The sequence below is a fragment of the Canis lupus genome, chromosome 1 (genome assembly GCF_003254725.2).
Source record: "Canis lupus dingo isolate Sandy chromosome 1, ASM325472v2, whole genome shotgun sequence".
NCBI lineage: Eukaryota > Metazoa > Chordata > Mammalia > Carnivora > Canidae > Canis > Canis lupus.
Genome location: NC_064243.1, coordinates 31,107,701 through 31,122,671, shown reverse-complemented (window position 1 = coordinate 31,122,671; position 14,971 = coordinate 31,107,701). Strand labels below are relative to the sequence as shown.

Genomic DNA, 14,971 nt, shown 5'->3' with positions numbered 1-14,971 from the left:
GGTTTAAAATATTTTATGGCACTTGAGACAGGGCTCAGTATTTTCATAAACTTAATAAGAATCTCAATTTTGTGTCCCCAATGTTTTAAAACAAAGAGGTAAGTGACAAGACTGTATTTACAAAGTATCTTCAGGGCATATATATTATCAGTTTACATTCAGCCCAGATGCCCATGTGATATGCACATCACAACTATATTTTCTGAACGATAGTCCTGTTTTCCAAGATGCCAAATTCTTTCAGAGGATAATTATGATTGCTATAGTTACGGAGGCAGACAAGTTCATTAATAAGAAGTACCTTCAAAAACAAAGGATTTTACTTTTTTCTTTTAGTTATCTAGAAAAATCAATCCAAATATTCAGTTCTTCAAACTTCCATAAAAATAAAAGTTTTATTGCACTTATACAGATACCTGAAAACATTGTCTCCTGTTGTGTGGCTTAGAAAAGCTGCCTTCGTGCTCAAAAATCACTGAACCCAATGGTTTCACATGAAAAGGAGGAAAGACTTTGAAGTAAAGAACACCACGAAAGGATAAGGCATTTCAGGATCTTTGAGTCAGTACCACAAAGCATTGTAACATTTTTAAAGAACATGAAGGAACCCTCATCAGCATCCAACCTGATCTATATAACTTTTATATTTTTTGATTTGGTCAATTGCAGTGGTCAAGTCCCCACGGTCAACGTGTTCTGCAGGAGTGTGAAGCCTCAGAGCATAGAGAAGATTAATATATTCTTCGAATCTTCGGGATGGGTACAAAAGCAGCTCTGCGAGGCTGAATAAGGCATAGAAAAGGGAAACCTGGTCGCTCCCTGAAGATCAAAGTGTGCCCTGTCCTTGGGCCACCCCCACTGTGTGCTCCCTCAGAACTTACCTCAGCATTTTGGTAGCAATGGTCTTATCATGCCTCTTCAGGAAAGCACAGAATGCTGGTATCATTTCTCTGCACTAAAGGTGAGCATTATGTCAAAAATTTGCTCTGTAATACGGTTGAAAAGCCTTCTGTTCCACCAGGCAAGCATGATCTATGAAGCACTCAAAGCAGAAGGGCAGCAAGTACATCTAACCAAAGTATTATTAGTACTATTGGTGCTTCCTAATATACTAAGTGCAGTGTATTAATTTTATCCGAAATTACCCTATTCGGTGAACTTAATTTTTTTTTATTTTTTATTTATGATAGTCACACACACACACACACAGAGAGAGAGAGAGAGTGGCAGAGACACAGGCAGAGGGAGAAGCAGGCTCCATGCACCGGGAGCCCGACGTGGGATTCGATCCCGGGTCTCCAGGATCGCGCCCTGGGCCAAAGGCAGGCGCCAAACCGCTGTGCCACCCAGGGATCCCCTATTCGGTGAACTTAGTACAGACAAAATGAACTCTGCAATCAGGTAGGTCTGGATTAAAATCAAAAATCTAATTTAATTCTCTTTAATTCTACATGACCCCGTCAAGTTATTTAACTTCTCCGAGCCTTGGTCTTACATGGATATCCTAGCTAACTCTTGTGGTGATGAGGGGGAAAATCCTATCCACAGAGTACTTGTCAGGCAGTAAATGCTGTCTCCACAGTAAAAAGCTATTAATAGTATTCACTGTCATACTGCTGTTAACTGTGTTTTCCATAGTAACTGTGCTAAATGTCTGCCTTAAATAGTTTTCATTCATCACCATTAGAGCACTCAGGAAATCACCTCATTTTTCTCAGTACATATGTGCCAAAAGATGCCCGTAATGCTAATTTCTAGAAGTCAAATATACACTGGTTGTAATATTAATAGCTAACATTTACTGAGTACTTACTTCTCTGCATGCCCCACGCTGCTAAAAGAGACACATTATTATCCCTGACTATACAATTTTGGCATCAATTTGTTTACAATATTATGTGACACTTTGTCCCCATTCTTGTCCTAAAGGTTGGGTCTATGAAATTGCCTTATTCATAAACCTTTCACATAATTCTGTTGTCCAGCAGTATTTAAACTCCCTAATGGAGCAAGAAGAATACTGCAAAGAAGATGTCTGAGGTCAGGACTTGTTCAAAGGCCCTCCAGTTGCCAGGCCTTCCCCCCAGGGCCTCAGAATGGATGGGTGAACACAGCCAAAGTGCATGTAGTAGACACTGGCAGCAGCGGAAGGTACCCTCACCTGCTGCACTTTTGATACAAATTGGGGAGGGAAGAAAGAGACACCTCACTGCCATCAGAAGAGATCCCAACAAGAGCAGCGCATGACACAGAAGGGAGCTGCATATCCCCGCTCGCCCACGGACAGCTTAAGTCACGACAGGAAGATCGTTCATAGCGAACTCTCAAGGAGTGGAAGACCAAGAAATTCCTTGCTTCAGAGTGAAATTTCACAAACTGGGCCTCTTTATTCTGAGAAACATGGAATATTAATTCCTCTTCTCCATCAGAGAGTTGAACTTGTCAAGGCCGCAGAGGGCTGTGCGGGCAGAGTAGAATCCGGGCTCTCGGTCTCGTCCCTACCTAAGTGTTAAATGTTTTTCTCTCACTGAACCAAGGGTACCTGGGGCGGGGGAAAGCCTGGCAATCTGTAGGATCCGTTCGGTCCAACAGCCAGTTCCTAGGTCCTGCTGTATCACGCACTGTGCGAACCCTCAGGGACACAAGATTAGATAAGTCCGGGTCCCTGGCCTCAAAGACCTCACGGCGAACTGGAAGCTAGGAGTGGGGAAGAAGTCTTTCTTAGGAATTCTAGTCCTTTGGATTGCACACGAAACTCCCTTTCAAGCTCGGATGGCAACTCCAGCATTACCTTCTCCGTAGTTCTCAGAACAACCGGGTAACTGTTGAAGGAATTGGTCTATGTGTTCAACTGGCTTCCAAACTTGAGGAATATTTCCGCCACGCAGTGGGCTGGGCCCCATTCCTGCAGCCTGTCTCTCAGGTGGTCTAGAAACTGCCTGCCCCTGCCGGGCGAGAAAAGCGTGCCTGGGACTTGCCGGCGGGACAACCCCGAAACGTAGGAGGTGCCCCGCGGTCGAGGTGCGCCGGCAGGGCTGCGGCGGGGCTGCGGGCCGCGGGGCGGGTCCCGTCCTCCTGATTCCCGCGGCGGTTGCTGCAGGTGGCCTGGGAGGCGCCCCCGCCGCGCCCCGCCCGCGCCCCCCGCGCCCCCGCCCGCGCCCCCGCCCCCGCCCAGGCCCGGGCTGGGCCGCCGCCGTCCTCTGCCTCTGCTGGGCCCGCGCGGGGAGGGGCGCGAGCAGCTCCTCTGTGGCCCGCGGGCGCTCGTCGGCCGGAGCCCGCCTTGGGGTCCCCGGCTCAGGACCCTGCGGACCTGGCCCCGGCAGTCCTTCGTTCTCCTTCCCTTCGCTCAGCCAGACGCCGCGATGAAGAGCGGGCCAGGCAGCCCCCCTTCCTCCCGCCTTGGGCGCCAGCGGGACCCCGACAGGACCCGGCCGAGCCCCAGGCTGGCAGCGGGGCGGGCCCGCGAGGCGGGCGGGGGCGGGGGCGGGGGCGGGGGCGGGGGCCGCTCCCCGGGCGCGCAGCCCCGCGGCCGCAGGGCTCCGGGAAGGGCCAAGGCCGAGCCTCCCGACGGCTTCTGGAACACGGAGGCGTGGCTGCCTCGGACGGCAGAAGGACTCTTTGAAAGAAACACCTCTTCGGGGCTTACCTGTTGAGACTTAACATCTGCACAACGTCCGAGAAGAGGGCCCGGACGCGGGCCGCACGGAGAAGCGCCCTTGCGTAGACGCCTCTCCGGATTGCAGGTCTCCACTAGGTGCCCTGCCCCAGAGGGGCTCCCGGACCGCTCTCCACCGCTTCCCAGCGGGTCGGTGCGGAGGCAGGCGGAACCCCCAGGCACACAGGATGCCTCCCCAGGCGACAGTCTCAGAGGAGGCGGAGAACCGAGGGGCCGCCCTTGGGCTCTGCAGTACGCGCCGTGGAAGGGGCCCGGACCGGGCACCGTCGAGGACCCGGGACCACTGCCTGCCCCTCATCAGGCCAGCGATCGCCCTCGCGGAGACGGGACTGAGTCTCGGCCCCTGAGAGCCGACTGCGGCCCCCGTTTACCCACCTCCCCCCCCCCCCGCTCCACTGTCCATCTGTCGGTGACGTGGGCTCGGTGCTGACCACACGTGGTGCGAGCACAGTCCTGCCTTCACGGCAGTGACCGTCCAGTGAGGAAGCCTTTGGGTTGTGCCCTCTCTCGACTGCTTTCCTATTTCTTTTCCCCCATGTTTTATTGATTTATACCGTTGTATTGATTATTCTGCAGACGGCAGCACTGACATGAGCTAGCCCTCTCATTAACAACTAACCCGCTTCTCAGAGGCATCTATGAAACACAAAACTCATGCACTTCTTTCAGTATTTGGGAAAAAGGACCCTAAAATGGAACTGAATGCATCTGGCTAGGTTGCCAAATGTTATCTACGTTTGAAAGTCCTGTTTTATCCTTTAATGCAGAGGGAAAAGTCATTCACTGGCGTAAAGAAATTCCACACCCTATTATTATGTATGCCATTTACACATATGGGGCAACTAATGTTCAGTACTGGGAATAGGTTAATTCTTTTTCTTTTATCTGTACTTTTCGAAAACTGAAAAATGAGTATCTTTACAACAGAAGACAATTATAATATTTAAATTTTAGAATTGTAATGGCCTTATATTTGAACTTAGAACACAATTTTTCCCCTCCAACCCTAGTATGCCCCAAACTGCCCCAAATAAAATATGACAATACTAAGTGTAATAATGTGAACTTCACCCAAAACAAATCATACCATAAATTCATGAACCAAAATTAAAATGTAAAAGTAATTTAGGAGAAAATTCCAAAAACTCACTCTATGGAATACTATAAACACACTGTTTTCAGCTAAGTGTTACCTAATGAATTAAAAAAAATAAATAAAACATTTGTATCCCACCTGGCAGCTGTCTTGGAACCCATATTACTTTTTTTTGCATACATTTAAAAAATTTTTGGAGTCTTCCAATATTTGTAATCATTTTGAATTAAGGCTTCAGTTGCCAAACCTTTCCTTGTTGTCTTAAAACCAACGTCAGGTGTTATGACCAGTAGCGGGATGAGACAATGTTCTTCATGGCACCATGTGAATGTGAACCCCCTGTCTGTAGTGAATCCTGGGGGTGGATCTGAGGGTGCACAAGTGCCCACGCCACAAGGTCCACGCCTTCACCACCTGTAGCAGGAGGATTCACCCAGCGTACAGAGGCGCTGGGGTAGGAGCTCCAGGGCTGAGCTCCAGACCACGGAATTCAAGTTTCTTTCTACCCTGTCCCCCGGCTGTCTGACCTTAGGGAAGCGATTTAAGTGTTCTTACTGGAGTTCCTCGTCTACAAAACGTGGTTGCTAATGTCTACCTTAAAGGATTCTGAGAACGAAAATATGATGATGAATTTGTGAATGTGTGATGAAGAAAGGCAAAAAGGTACTGCATGTCAGGGCAGGACAGAACAAGCTTTGGCCTGTCTGCAGCCTCCTCCACATACTACCTTTTATAAACAGAAGGACTGGGCCCTCAAAGTTATATTGATTATCCTCAGACTAGAACTCAGACCACCAGCTAGGAGGTGTTAGAAATTGTGACCCTTTATGTCCATGTGCCATTTCTTTAAATTCTGTCCTCGTGTTATATTAGAAAGCAGAGTAGCACAGAGATAGCTCTTACCCCCAAGATGTTACACTGCCATCCTCTTAGTTTGACTTCTCAGACCAAGACTTTCTCAAAAGAAAAATCTACCCAGTGGATTCCCTGAATTATATTTAGGTTTTTAAAATTCCCCTTAAGGGAAACTTTCAAGAAAAAAAGAACTAATCAGAATAAAGACTGAAGGGTTTTGTTTGTTTGTTTGTTCCCTTGTCTTTTTCTTTTGGTCAGGAGCAAAGCAATGGAAAATTCTGTGTAGTGATCGGCTTACCAGTTTAACCAGCATCTCCAAGTTTGGATCGTTTTTGCTGAGACTTGATTTTGTGTCCTGAGGGCTGTCTTCTATAACATTTCTTTCCTGAGAATTAAATGCAGACTTGATTATGTGGGGGCAGACCTTGGGATGTCTGAATGCCCAGGGGGTGCTGTGCCCACAGGAGGCCTCCAACAGCTAGCTGCCTGCCTTCAACGCCACTGTACCCCAGACAAAATTAATTAAGCACTTGACAAATTTGATGCCTCTCTTAAATTAAAGCTTATGTTTAAAAAAAAAATAACCTTTAGCTTCCTAAAAATGACATTACACTTGAGAAATGAAATTCAGGAAAACCCCCTTCTCCCTTGGGGGGCAGGAGAGTGACACGGCTCCTCAGCAGCTCCTCCAAGGCTCCCGAAATCCCACACACTCCAGGCTTCTGCCTCATTCTGCTCTGTCACTTGTCAGTTGAGGGCACATGGCTTATCTTATGTTTAAAATTGCCAGAAGAAAAAGCTCACAGCACTTTGTAAAATCCACTTCTTTTTTTAATCTAATAAAAATGTGTCAGAAACAGTTCACATGCTCTCTCTGGACCTGTTCCCACATTTAAATATAGCTTAATTATTTTTTCACTTTCTTTGTTAGTTGTTCTTGTAGCTTCCATATAAATTAGCACATTAAAAAAATACCAAACAAACAAAAAATAAATAAATAAAAAAAAACCAAACAAACCAGTCCTGGATGCGTGGGTGGCTCAGTCTTGGTTAAGCCACTGGCTCTTGGTTTCCACTCAGATCATGATCTCAGGGTCATGAGATGGAGATTGCGTCAGGCTCTGCACTGTGCATGGAGCCTGCTTAAGATTCTCTCTCTCTCTCTCTTCCTTCCCCCCTACCCCTTGGCTCTATCTCTCTCGAAAAATAAAAATAAAAAAATAAAATATAAAATAAAATAAAGTAAAATAAAAAATAGTCCCACCTGCTGCCTGCAGGGTCCACTCTAACAGGGGAACAATAGCCCTGCGTTGGTGGTGAGAGCTAATGGGTGATTCCTGGCCACACTGCTGCCCTTCCTGGTGGAAGATAAAAGTACTCATGGTAACCCCTTGAGATCTAGGGGTGAGACTTGAAAAAAAACATCAATTTACAGCCGAGACTTGTTTTATTCCCTTACTCCCTCAGGCAAAATGGAGTTTTTAGTTAGTATCTGTAGCTGTTCTTTACGGCTGCCTGAAGCCTTTTGTCAGAGCCCCAGGGCCCAAGCCGCAGGCAGCCAGCTCCTGCCTGGGGGGCAGGAGGCCCCCCCTGAGCCTGAGCAATGCGCAGCTGCCCCAGAGTCTCCCCCACCCTTTCTCTTCCCTGCTCTGTGGCTGTCCCGTCAGCCTGCCGTTCACTGACACATATGCCGGGCGGTGGGGATCTACTTTGAATTTTGATAAAATCATTCAGTTTCTGCGAAAGAAACACATTCTCTTCTTTCAGAATAAATCTTGGTGCTGGTGACTTATAGAGAGGCATGAAAACTTCAAGTAGCCCGTGGTGACACTGGCTGTTGTATGGGTAGAAGTGGCTGCAGACATGAAATGAAAATTAAATTCAAACTGGCCCAAGAGTAAGAGGACCTAAATAGTACAGAATCGAACGTGGATCTCACAGGTCAGGGAGACAGCCGGGTCTAGGACGCCATCCTATTGTACGGGTTCACAGGAGTGCTGAGCCCCTCAGCTCAGGTGTTGGCCTGGCCCCTTAGACCACCCCGGTTAGGTGGAACTTGCTCACTCCTACTGGGGCTTCATTTCACCTCTGGCTCAGCAGCAGCTATTTTTATTAAATATAAAGTTTTCTTTGTGGATAGGAAATTAATTTGGGGGAAAAAAGGAAATTAATTTGGCATAGTAATTTTGTTTGAATCTAAAAATAGCAAGTTTTTTCATTGTATACAATCCATCTAGGTTTTTAAAAAATTTTAGCCTTCTTTTTTTTTTGGAAAGAGAAGGGGGAAGAGCAAAGAGAGAGAATCTCAGGCAGGCTCCACACCCAGCACAGAGCTCCATCTCACCACCTGATCATGACCTGAGCCAAAATCAAGAGTCGGACACTTAACTGGCTGAGACACCCAGGAGCCCCTAAGACTATTTCTAAAAATATTTCATCCCTTATTTTATTTTCAGGTGTGAATTCAGAGGAAGTAACAGGAACAACAAACTTGGCACATTTATAAAGGAACCATTATTTTGGGCTGGTGAGTCTTTGCCTTGGATCTCTCCGTGACATATAAGGCAGACCTCTACTTACATGGTAAGAATTTTCCTAGCTTGCTTGCCTTGTCCAGATACATCCTAGTTACTGCTGATACTTCTCCCAGAAGTCATTCAGCTGCCTGAATTAGGGGCCCGAAATAGTTGTGAAAATGACAGATACAGCTCAAGAACAGCTCTGATTCTGGCTGTAGCCTGTCGCCATGGTTATACAGTATCAGTGTAAACACTATAGCTACACAAAACCAGGAGTGACAACTGATGAGGCAGTAGTGGATAGGTAGGATCTGATGGGCAGATAGTAGGTAAGTAGGTAGACAGACAGACAGACAGACACACACATATACATGTATCTGGGCAGAGTCTGGGCCTTCTGGGTGGAAGGTATGCCCTGTCTGGTCTTGCCTTCAGACATAGCTCCATGTGTGTGTGTCTGGTCCTGGATTTGGCAGGCACATCCAAATCCCTCTTACAGAATTCCCTATGGAAGGGTCTTTAAAACAATTCTCTCAGAAGCAATTACTTTTCATTTCTGTGCCTGTGAGGAAATGCTCCAAGTGACCATTGTAGGTGTTAGAGTTTCCAGAGATGGTTTTCATCTATTGTCACGTCTTTCAAATGTAAAATAAACACTTCAGGGGGTGCCTGGGTGGCCCAGTGGGGTAAGCATCTGCCTTAGGCTCAAGTCATGATCCCAGAATCCCAGATTGAGCCCCAAATCGGGCTCCCTGCTCAGCGGGAAGCCTGCTTCTCCCTCTTCCTCTGCCCTTGCCCCGCTTCATGCTCTCTGTCATAAATAAATAAATAAAAACATACATACATACATCTTTAAAAAAGAAACACTTTAGAAGAGGAAGCACTGGTCATTTTGTCCTTCAAGTTTCCTTGCTTCAAAGATGAACATTTCTGGAGTCTGTATGTCTGGCCTTGGGGGTGACAGCTTTGTTCTCAGGAAGAACGGTGGGTGGAAGAACTCCAGTGATGTTTCCACAGGTCGGGGATGATGCAGATGTTGTAAGGGCCTTGGAAGAATTTGGAACCCACGTGATGTGGTTGCATGTTGAGCATCCTCTTTAGTGAAGCAAGGGAAAGTGAGTGGTACTAGAATCCTGAGAGCTGTTGTTCAAAGGCTTTCCAAAGGCTGAAGGATGGATGGAGATAACATCCACCTTTTGGGGAGACTAAAACCCAAGAATCTCAGAGGATAATAGCTGCTATAATAAGGCAAAAGGCCTCTGAAAAGCAGAAGAGAAATCTGGATACTCATTTTGGTGTTCCCGCCCCCTCTCGCACATCCTGCTAATAGGCACCAGTCATGCCACATCTTCTGCTTCTGTGCAGACTTTATCTACCTCAAAGCAATGACCGTGGGCAGCCCCGGTGTGTCCTAGTTTCACCAAAAAAGTGTCCTGGGCTGCAAATGAAAACAGTTTCTCTTTAGTCTGTCCCAGGACTCCACTGGGTGAGCTGCATGATGCAAACTGCTGACTCTTCTCCTGTGCCTGGACGGTGCCACTCCGGTAGATGTGCGTGCCTTCCGCTTTCAAGGGGCTTAAATGTCACTCTTGTTATGAAACTACAAAACACCCTTTTTAATAATAATCCATGAAAGGGAAGTTCTTAGGGGAAATGACAAGTTGAAAGCTTTCCAAGTAGAATTACCCTTATTGTTTATGGATTTCTTAACCACATGTGTCTAATGTACAGGGAAATAATGGCTTAAAATTGCAGCAATAACTTTACCTTTGGGAGTAAACTGAACGCTGCCTTTGGGTCACATTTTGTCGGAATAACATTTTCTTCAAGATCCTGGCTCCCTTTACCACATTTCTTCAGCAGAAAATCTGACAAAAATTCCAGAGGTTTGTCCTAAAAAAATCCACCCCCCCAACACCAAAAGAAAAAAAAGAGATAATTTCTGATTAAAACATTCATCTGGAATACGGACCAATACAAGTGCAGCAGGAAAGAGAACATATTTTTGGTAGTGTCGTCTTCTTTCTATCTAATTAAGAGGCTAGAAAGCAAAGTATTATTCGATTAAAGTCTAAAAATGGGTTGTAGTTATTCCCGATTCTCTTATTGTCACAATCCAGTTAGGATGTCAAGGTCTTGCAGGAGGGTCTCAAGATCTTTGGAACCACGTGGCCCAAGGTGGCCCAGGTCAGCACCAAGGCCACTCGGGGAACGGGGGTCCTGCTGTCTCTGGGGGGATGAGGGATGTAGCAGCAGGATGACCAGGCACAACAGACTAGGACACCTCCACATCCTGTTTCCTCTCAGGCTACCAGTGTGAGCACCCATGAAATTACATCATACAAGATGATTTTAAAATAATTCGTTTGGCAGTAAGTACACTGAAATTAGAGTAAACACGTTTAGTAATTCTTTAGTCTTTCAGGAGACAGGGCAAGATCTTCTAAGACCTCAGGGTCATCCCTGTGAACATCCCTAATCAATGTATCAGCAAAGCCCCCCTGCCACCCAGGGGGTGGGGGAGGCTGTACTTGGTGGGCTGCCAATGGGTAGCTAGAAAGTGAGAAGCTGGGTCTTCAGAGAAGACAAGTCGTGGCTAACAGCAGCTTCTCGGACTCCGCACTCTGCACGGCTGACTCTGGAGATGCCAGCTGCTGACCCAGGCAGCCAACTTGAAACCAGGGCAGACCCACGTACAAAGGCAATGTTAAGTTTACCCACAGAGTAGAATTGCTATAGAAGAAGACAAGGATTGAGAATCTTTCCTGGAGAACTAAAGACCTTGTATATATAGCATCATTATGTTAATCCCCACCCCCGTCCTGTCCTGCTCTCAATTTGCCCAGCCCACAGCTGCATAGCTCATGGTCCTAGAGCCTCGCCATTGTCTCGAGGCAGACAGGGGGCCTGTAAACTCTCCTATTTCCTGATGTGTGGACTGACTTTTCTGGGAGAGTAGCCAAGATTGGTTTCTGATAAAAATGCTTCTTCACACTTTCCCCATGCCTGCCCCCAACCAAACTATTGATTTATTTATTCCTTTTCTTTCGCGTTCTCTTTCTCTTCCCCTCTCAGCCAGCCTTCTTTGCCTTTCATTTTTTTCCATCTGATTTCATGCTTTCTTGGTTTTCCTATCATACTATTAATTGTTTAAACCGTTGAGTAATGTTTATGTGAAACATAAAGCCACTAACATGTTGTTTAAAGAAGTCACTTCTGACTGAAATTAATCACGAGACAGAAAACAATGCACGGTGTAATGAAGTTTTAAATAACCTAGAAGATGTTCCCACTTGGCTATTTCCTATATATAATACATCTTGGGCCCAGAATTTCTCAGTGACTGACCTGATGTAATTTCTCAGGGAAATTGTGCCTCCAAAGGAGTACCCCCCACACACATACACACACACAAATAAGAGCAAACTAAAAATGTATTTAGTGTTGGGTTTTTAAAGTTTATGTTCTTCAAAAAAACACTTACAGAATTATCTTTTGAAAGTTCCATCAATCCATCAGCCAGAGCTTGTGAAATTTCTTGGTTATCCAGAATGTTAGCCATATTCATGTTGTCAAAAGTAAATTGCCCTGTAAATATATAAAGCCATATGCCTCGTAATTAATTTATGTAGGAGATGTGATCAAGAAGAAAACAACTCAGTCCTCACAGGTGCTTTTTAGTAGATAAAAAATGTGAAGAATAAAAATTAAAATTCTATTATGCCATGGGAATTATCCACCATGATAAAATATAAATTGAGCAAGAGTAACTAAATGTAAAACATATGCAAAAGTACCTACCCTGGTAAGGCTGATATTAAATAGAATCTATAAATTGGACAATAAGGAGAGAAGATGTGAACATAAACCTTTTAAGTTTAAATTTTAGATTCTCAATCCCACCAAAACTTCCTCCTCCCTCCCCTGTATGTTTGTGCTCAAGTACATAAATACTTTAAGTCTACAGCAAATAATATACATCTGTAGTTACATAGACATGTTTTATAGTTTTTTAATATTTTGAACAATGTGCATTTATATGCAAATAATTTTATTCCATTTAAATTCTCATAGCTTACAAATAAATATCATCAAAAAAATACTTCTATCGGGCAGCCTGGGTGGCTAGGCAGTTTAGCGCTGCCTTCAGCCCAGGGCCTGATCCTGAAGGCCTGGGACCGAGTCCCACGTCGGGGTCCCTGCATGGAGCCTGCTTCTCCCTCTGCCTGTGTCTCTGCCTCTCTCTCTCCTCTCTGTGTTTCTCCTGAATAAATAAATAAAATATTTTAAAAAATAAAAATAGAAAAGGAAAAAAGAATTCCTTAAAAAAAAATACTTCTATCTTGAAAAAGCTAATTTTTCCTGCTTTTCTCTTTGGTCCTTGGTATCTATGAAAAAACAAAAACAAAAACAGGAGAAATAATGTCTCCCGATTTATATTCTTATGACCATTTTTAAATATTGGTTGAACATCTGCTAAATGTGGTCAAGTGGATAGTATATCAAACCATGAAGACAACTCCCTGTTTTGGAGGCATTTATGTAAAGCAATGCAGAACATAAATTGACATAAAATATATCCATGCATACTTGTGTGCTATAGCTCTTGTGTAGACAGAAATTGTGGCAATAGGACCTTAATAATAAGTAGGGCAGGGAGGGAAGAAGGAAGCGAGGCATAACTATTAATGACTTGATTTTGAGGGCATTTTAGTCAGATGGGAAGAGTTAAGGATAAATTGAATAGGTAATAAAAATGGGGGGTCCTTTGCGCAGATGATAAACAAAACAAAAAAAAACTTCATTATAATGAATGGACTGATTTAGGGGAAGATCTGGTTGACACAGAATATGGTTTCCAAGACTCTAGTGTGATAAATAAGTCATGAGTAGGGAGTGCAAATGGGATGATAAATTCAGTGATGTCCAACAGGCTCAACAGAGGACCATAGAGCCCATCACCAAATCGAGTATTTTATATGGAAAATACACAAAACAACATTGTAGAACAATTTAAGTAATGGGCGCTGTGTCTAAGAATACCTGAACTTTTAGAGCAAATTGTGGTGGGAAAAGGGGCAGAGCCCTCTGGGTTAGCAAACCCTCAGAGTTTGGTCCAGGTTAACAACTGACTGGCATGGCATTAAGACGGTCCTATTTAAAATGAACTAGCTTCCCCATTTTGAAGATGAATATTTTTGCTCTCAGTGGATATTCACTACATTTGAAAGGAGATATGAAAAACAAAGGAAATAAAGTTTTACTACACAGGTATAAAAGACTTTTGCTTCCTAACCTTGTATTATCCACTCTAGATCCGGAACCACCTTCGTGATGAACCTGCAACAGAAGCAGCACGAGCTCTTACCTATTATCCTGGCACTGATATTCTTCTGCAACTCCTTGAAGAGAGGACTCAACTGCTTCCTTACTGATTTCAAGGTGTCTTCCAGAAAGTCTGTGACACGGGACCACGTGTACAGCTTTGATTCGCTGAAGTAGATGGAACATGGAGCCCTTTCTGGTCGTCCCAGCCAATCACTGAGAACTGACATTATTTTCTCCTTTTATTATTGTGGGCTGGAGCTCAGATGAAAGAATTCTTCATGTTTATGGTACAACAAAAACTTATTTGTATTTATAGTAGGCATGTTATCCTTTCTCATTAGAAGACTAAGATAAACACCCATTGTCTGCTTTCCAAGGTAAAATTCGAAGCTCAGGAAGGACACAGTGAATAATTTCAAATGCCTATCTCTTCTTTGATAGGTAGGGTCGACATATTATATTTGAAAAAAAAATTAAGTAGCTTCTGGATTTGTATATCAGGAAGCAGAGTAGGCAAGAAGGTGATGCTTTTTCTTTACATCCCAAAATGAACATACAAGACAACCCCACTCTGCCCAGTTTCCCCACCATGTTCTCCAAAGTCATCTTGGGCTAGCTGGCCCTGTGGCTTTCTTACTTCACATCCAGCTGCTCTCTCTCTCTCTGAACATCTCTACATGACTGTAGTGGGTGCTTAAGGAAGCTCTCTCGTTGGAACATCAATTACTAAATGATGCTGTGGCATGTTAAATCTGATTTTCTGTCCTCACTGGATAGACAGTCTCATTTGATTCACCTTCCCCCATTTTTGTTGATAAACATGTACAACTCTTTCTAATGTATTTTTCCTGAAGAAAACTATGAAGAAGAGAGGGAAAAGGAAGATGAACAGAAGGAAGAGAAGACAGAGGGGTAAAGGAAGAAGGCTGCTCCATCCAGAACAGTGTTTGCACTGAGCTCCACCCCGCAAGGCTGCCATCCTCTCTGCACGAGGCCCATTGAGCTATCACTTAGTAATGTGACTATGTAACTACAATAAACAAGTGGCTTCTGCTATCAGGTCAATGCTCTTTTCGTAGATACATGGACTCTTTTCCCTTACAGGTTTCCAATCATGCCGGTTCCCCCAGGCTTGAAACTCCCTTGACATTTGGGATTAGAGACATCATGCTTTATATAGTTTCAATGTGGCCCCAAACCCCGTGTAATAGGAGGCCAGGGAGTTTTAAAGGGAGAATTGTCCCTGCCACTTTAGCAGAGCAATGTGGATCTCTTGTTGGTCAGCCAATGTTACATCTGCATTTAATATTTGCAGCTTCAATTTCTAAATGAAACTTTGCTGTCAGCTCTATATTTTATCTTTGTGTTTCCTCTCAGATAATGCAATTGAATTGGAACCTGAGCAAGCCCCTTCACCATCTCTTTATAGTTGTGATTCTCATTTCCAAATGAAACCATATTAATCATATCTCCCTAAGAAAAATTATTCTTTGTACT

The 14,971-nt window shown here is 44.5% G+C and overlaps 1 protein-coding gene and 1 long non-coding RNA gene across 26 annotated transcripts in view; one reads left to right on the top strand and one right to left on the bottom strand.

The window, feature by feature from the left end:
• ECT2L (epithelial cell transforming 2 like) overlaps positions 1-14,971 on the bottom strand; it is a 69,145-nt gene that overhangs the window by 14,781 nt on the left and 39,393 nt on the right. For 8 of the 25 annotated variants that reach the window (XR_007412293.1, XR_007412299.1, XR_007412292.1 and 5 more), the window contains exons 10-14: positions 13,443-13,694; positions 11,631-11,734; positions 9,914-10,039; positions 5,926-6,012; positions 2,792-2,945 (exon numbers count right to left, since the gene is read on the bottom strand). Coding sequence is in view for 16 of the 25 variants with exons in the window: in XM_049113139.1 (XP_048969096.1) it covers positions 2,792-2,945; positions 5,926-6,012; positions 9,914-10,039; positions 11,631-11,734; positions 13,443-13,694 (723 nt within the window). In the remaining 9 variants the exon portion in view is untranslated. Of the gene's footprint in view, positions 1-608; positions 783-881; positions 956-2,791; positions 2,946-5,925; positions 6,013-9,913; positions 10,040-11,630; positions 11,735-13,442; positions 13,695-14,971 lie in introns of those variants that run through there. The other 17 variants (XR_007412296.1, XM_049113126.1, XM_049113118.1 and 14 more) reach the window with 7 other exon arrangements.
• Positions 7,930-14,530, top strand: LOC112644198 (uncharacterized). Its single transcript, XR_003126215.3, has 3 exons — positions 7,930-8,210; positions 13,462-13,851; positions 14,329-14,530. It is a non-coding gene; the product is annotated as an uncharacterized LOC112644198 (long non-coding RNA).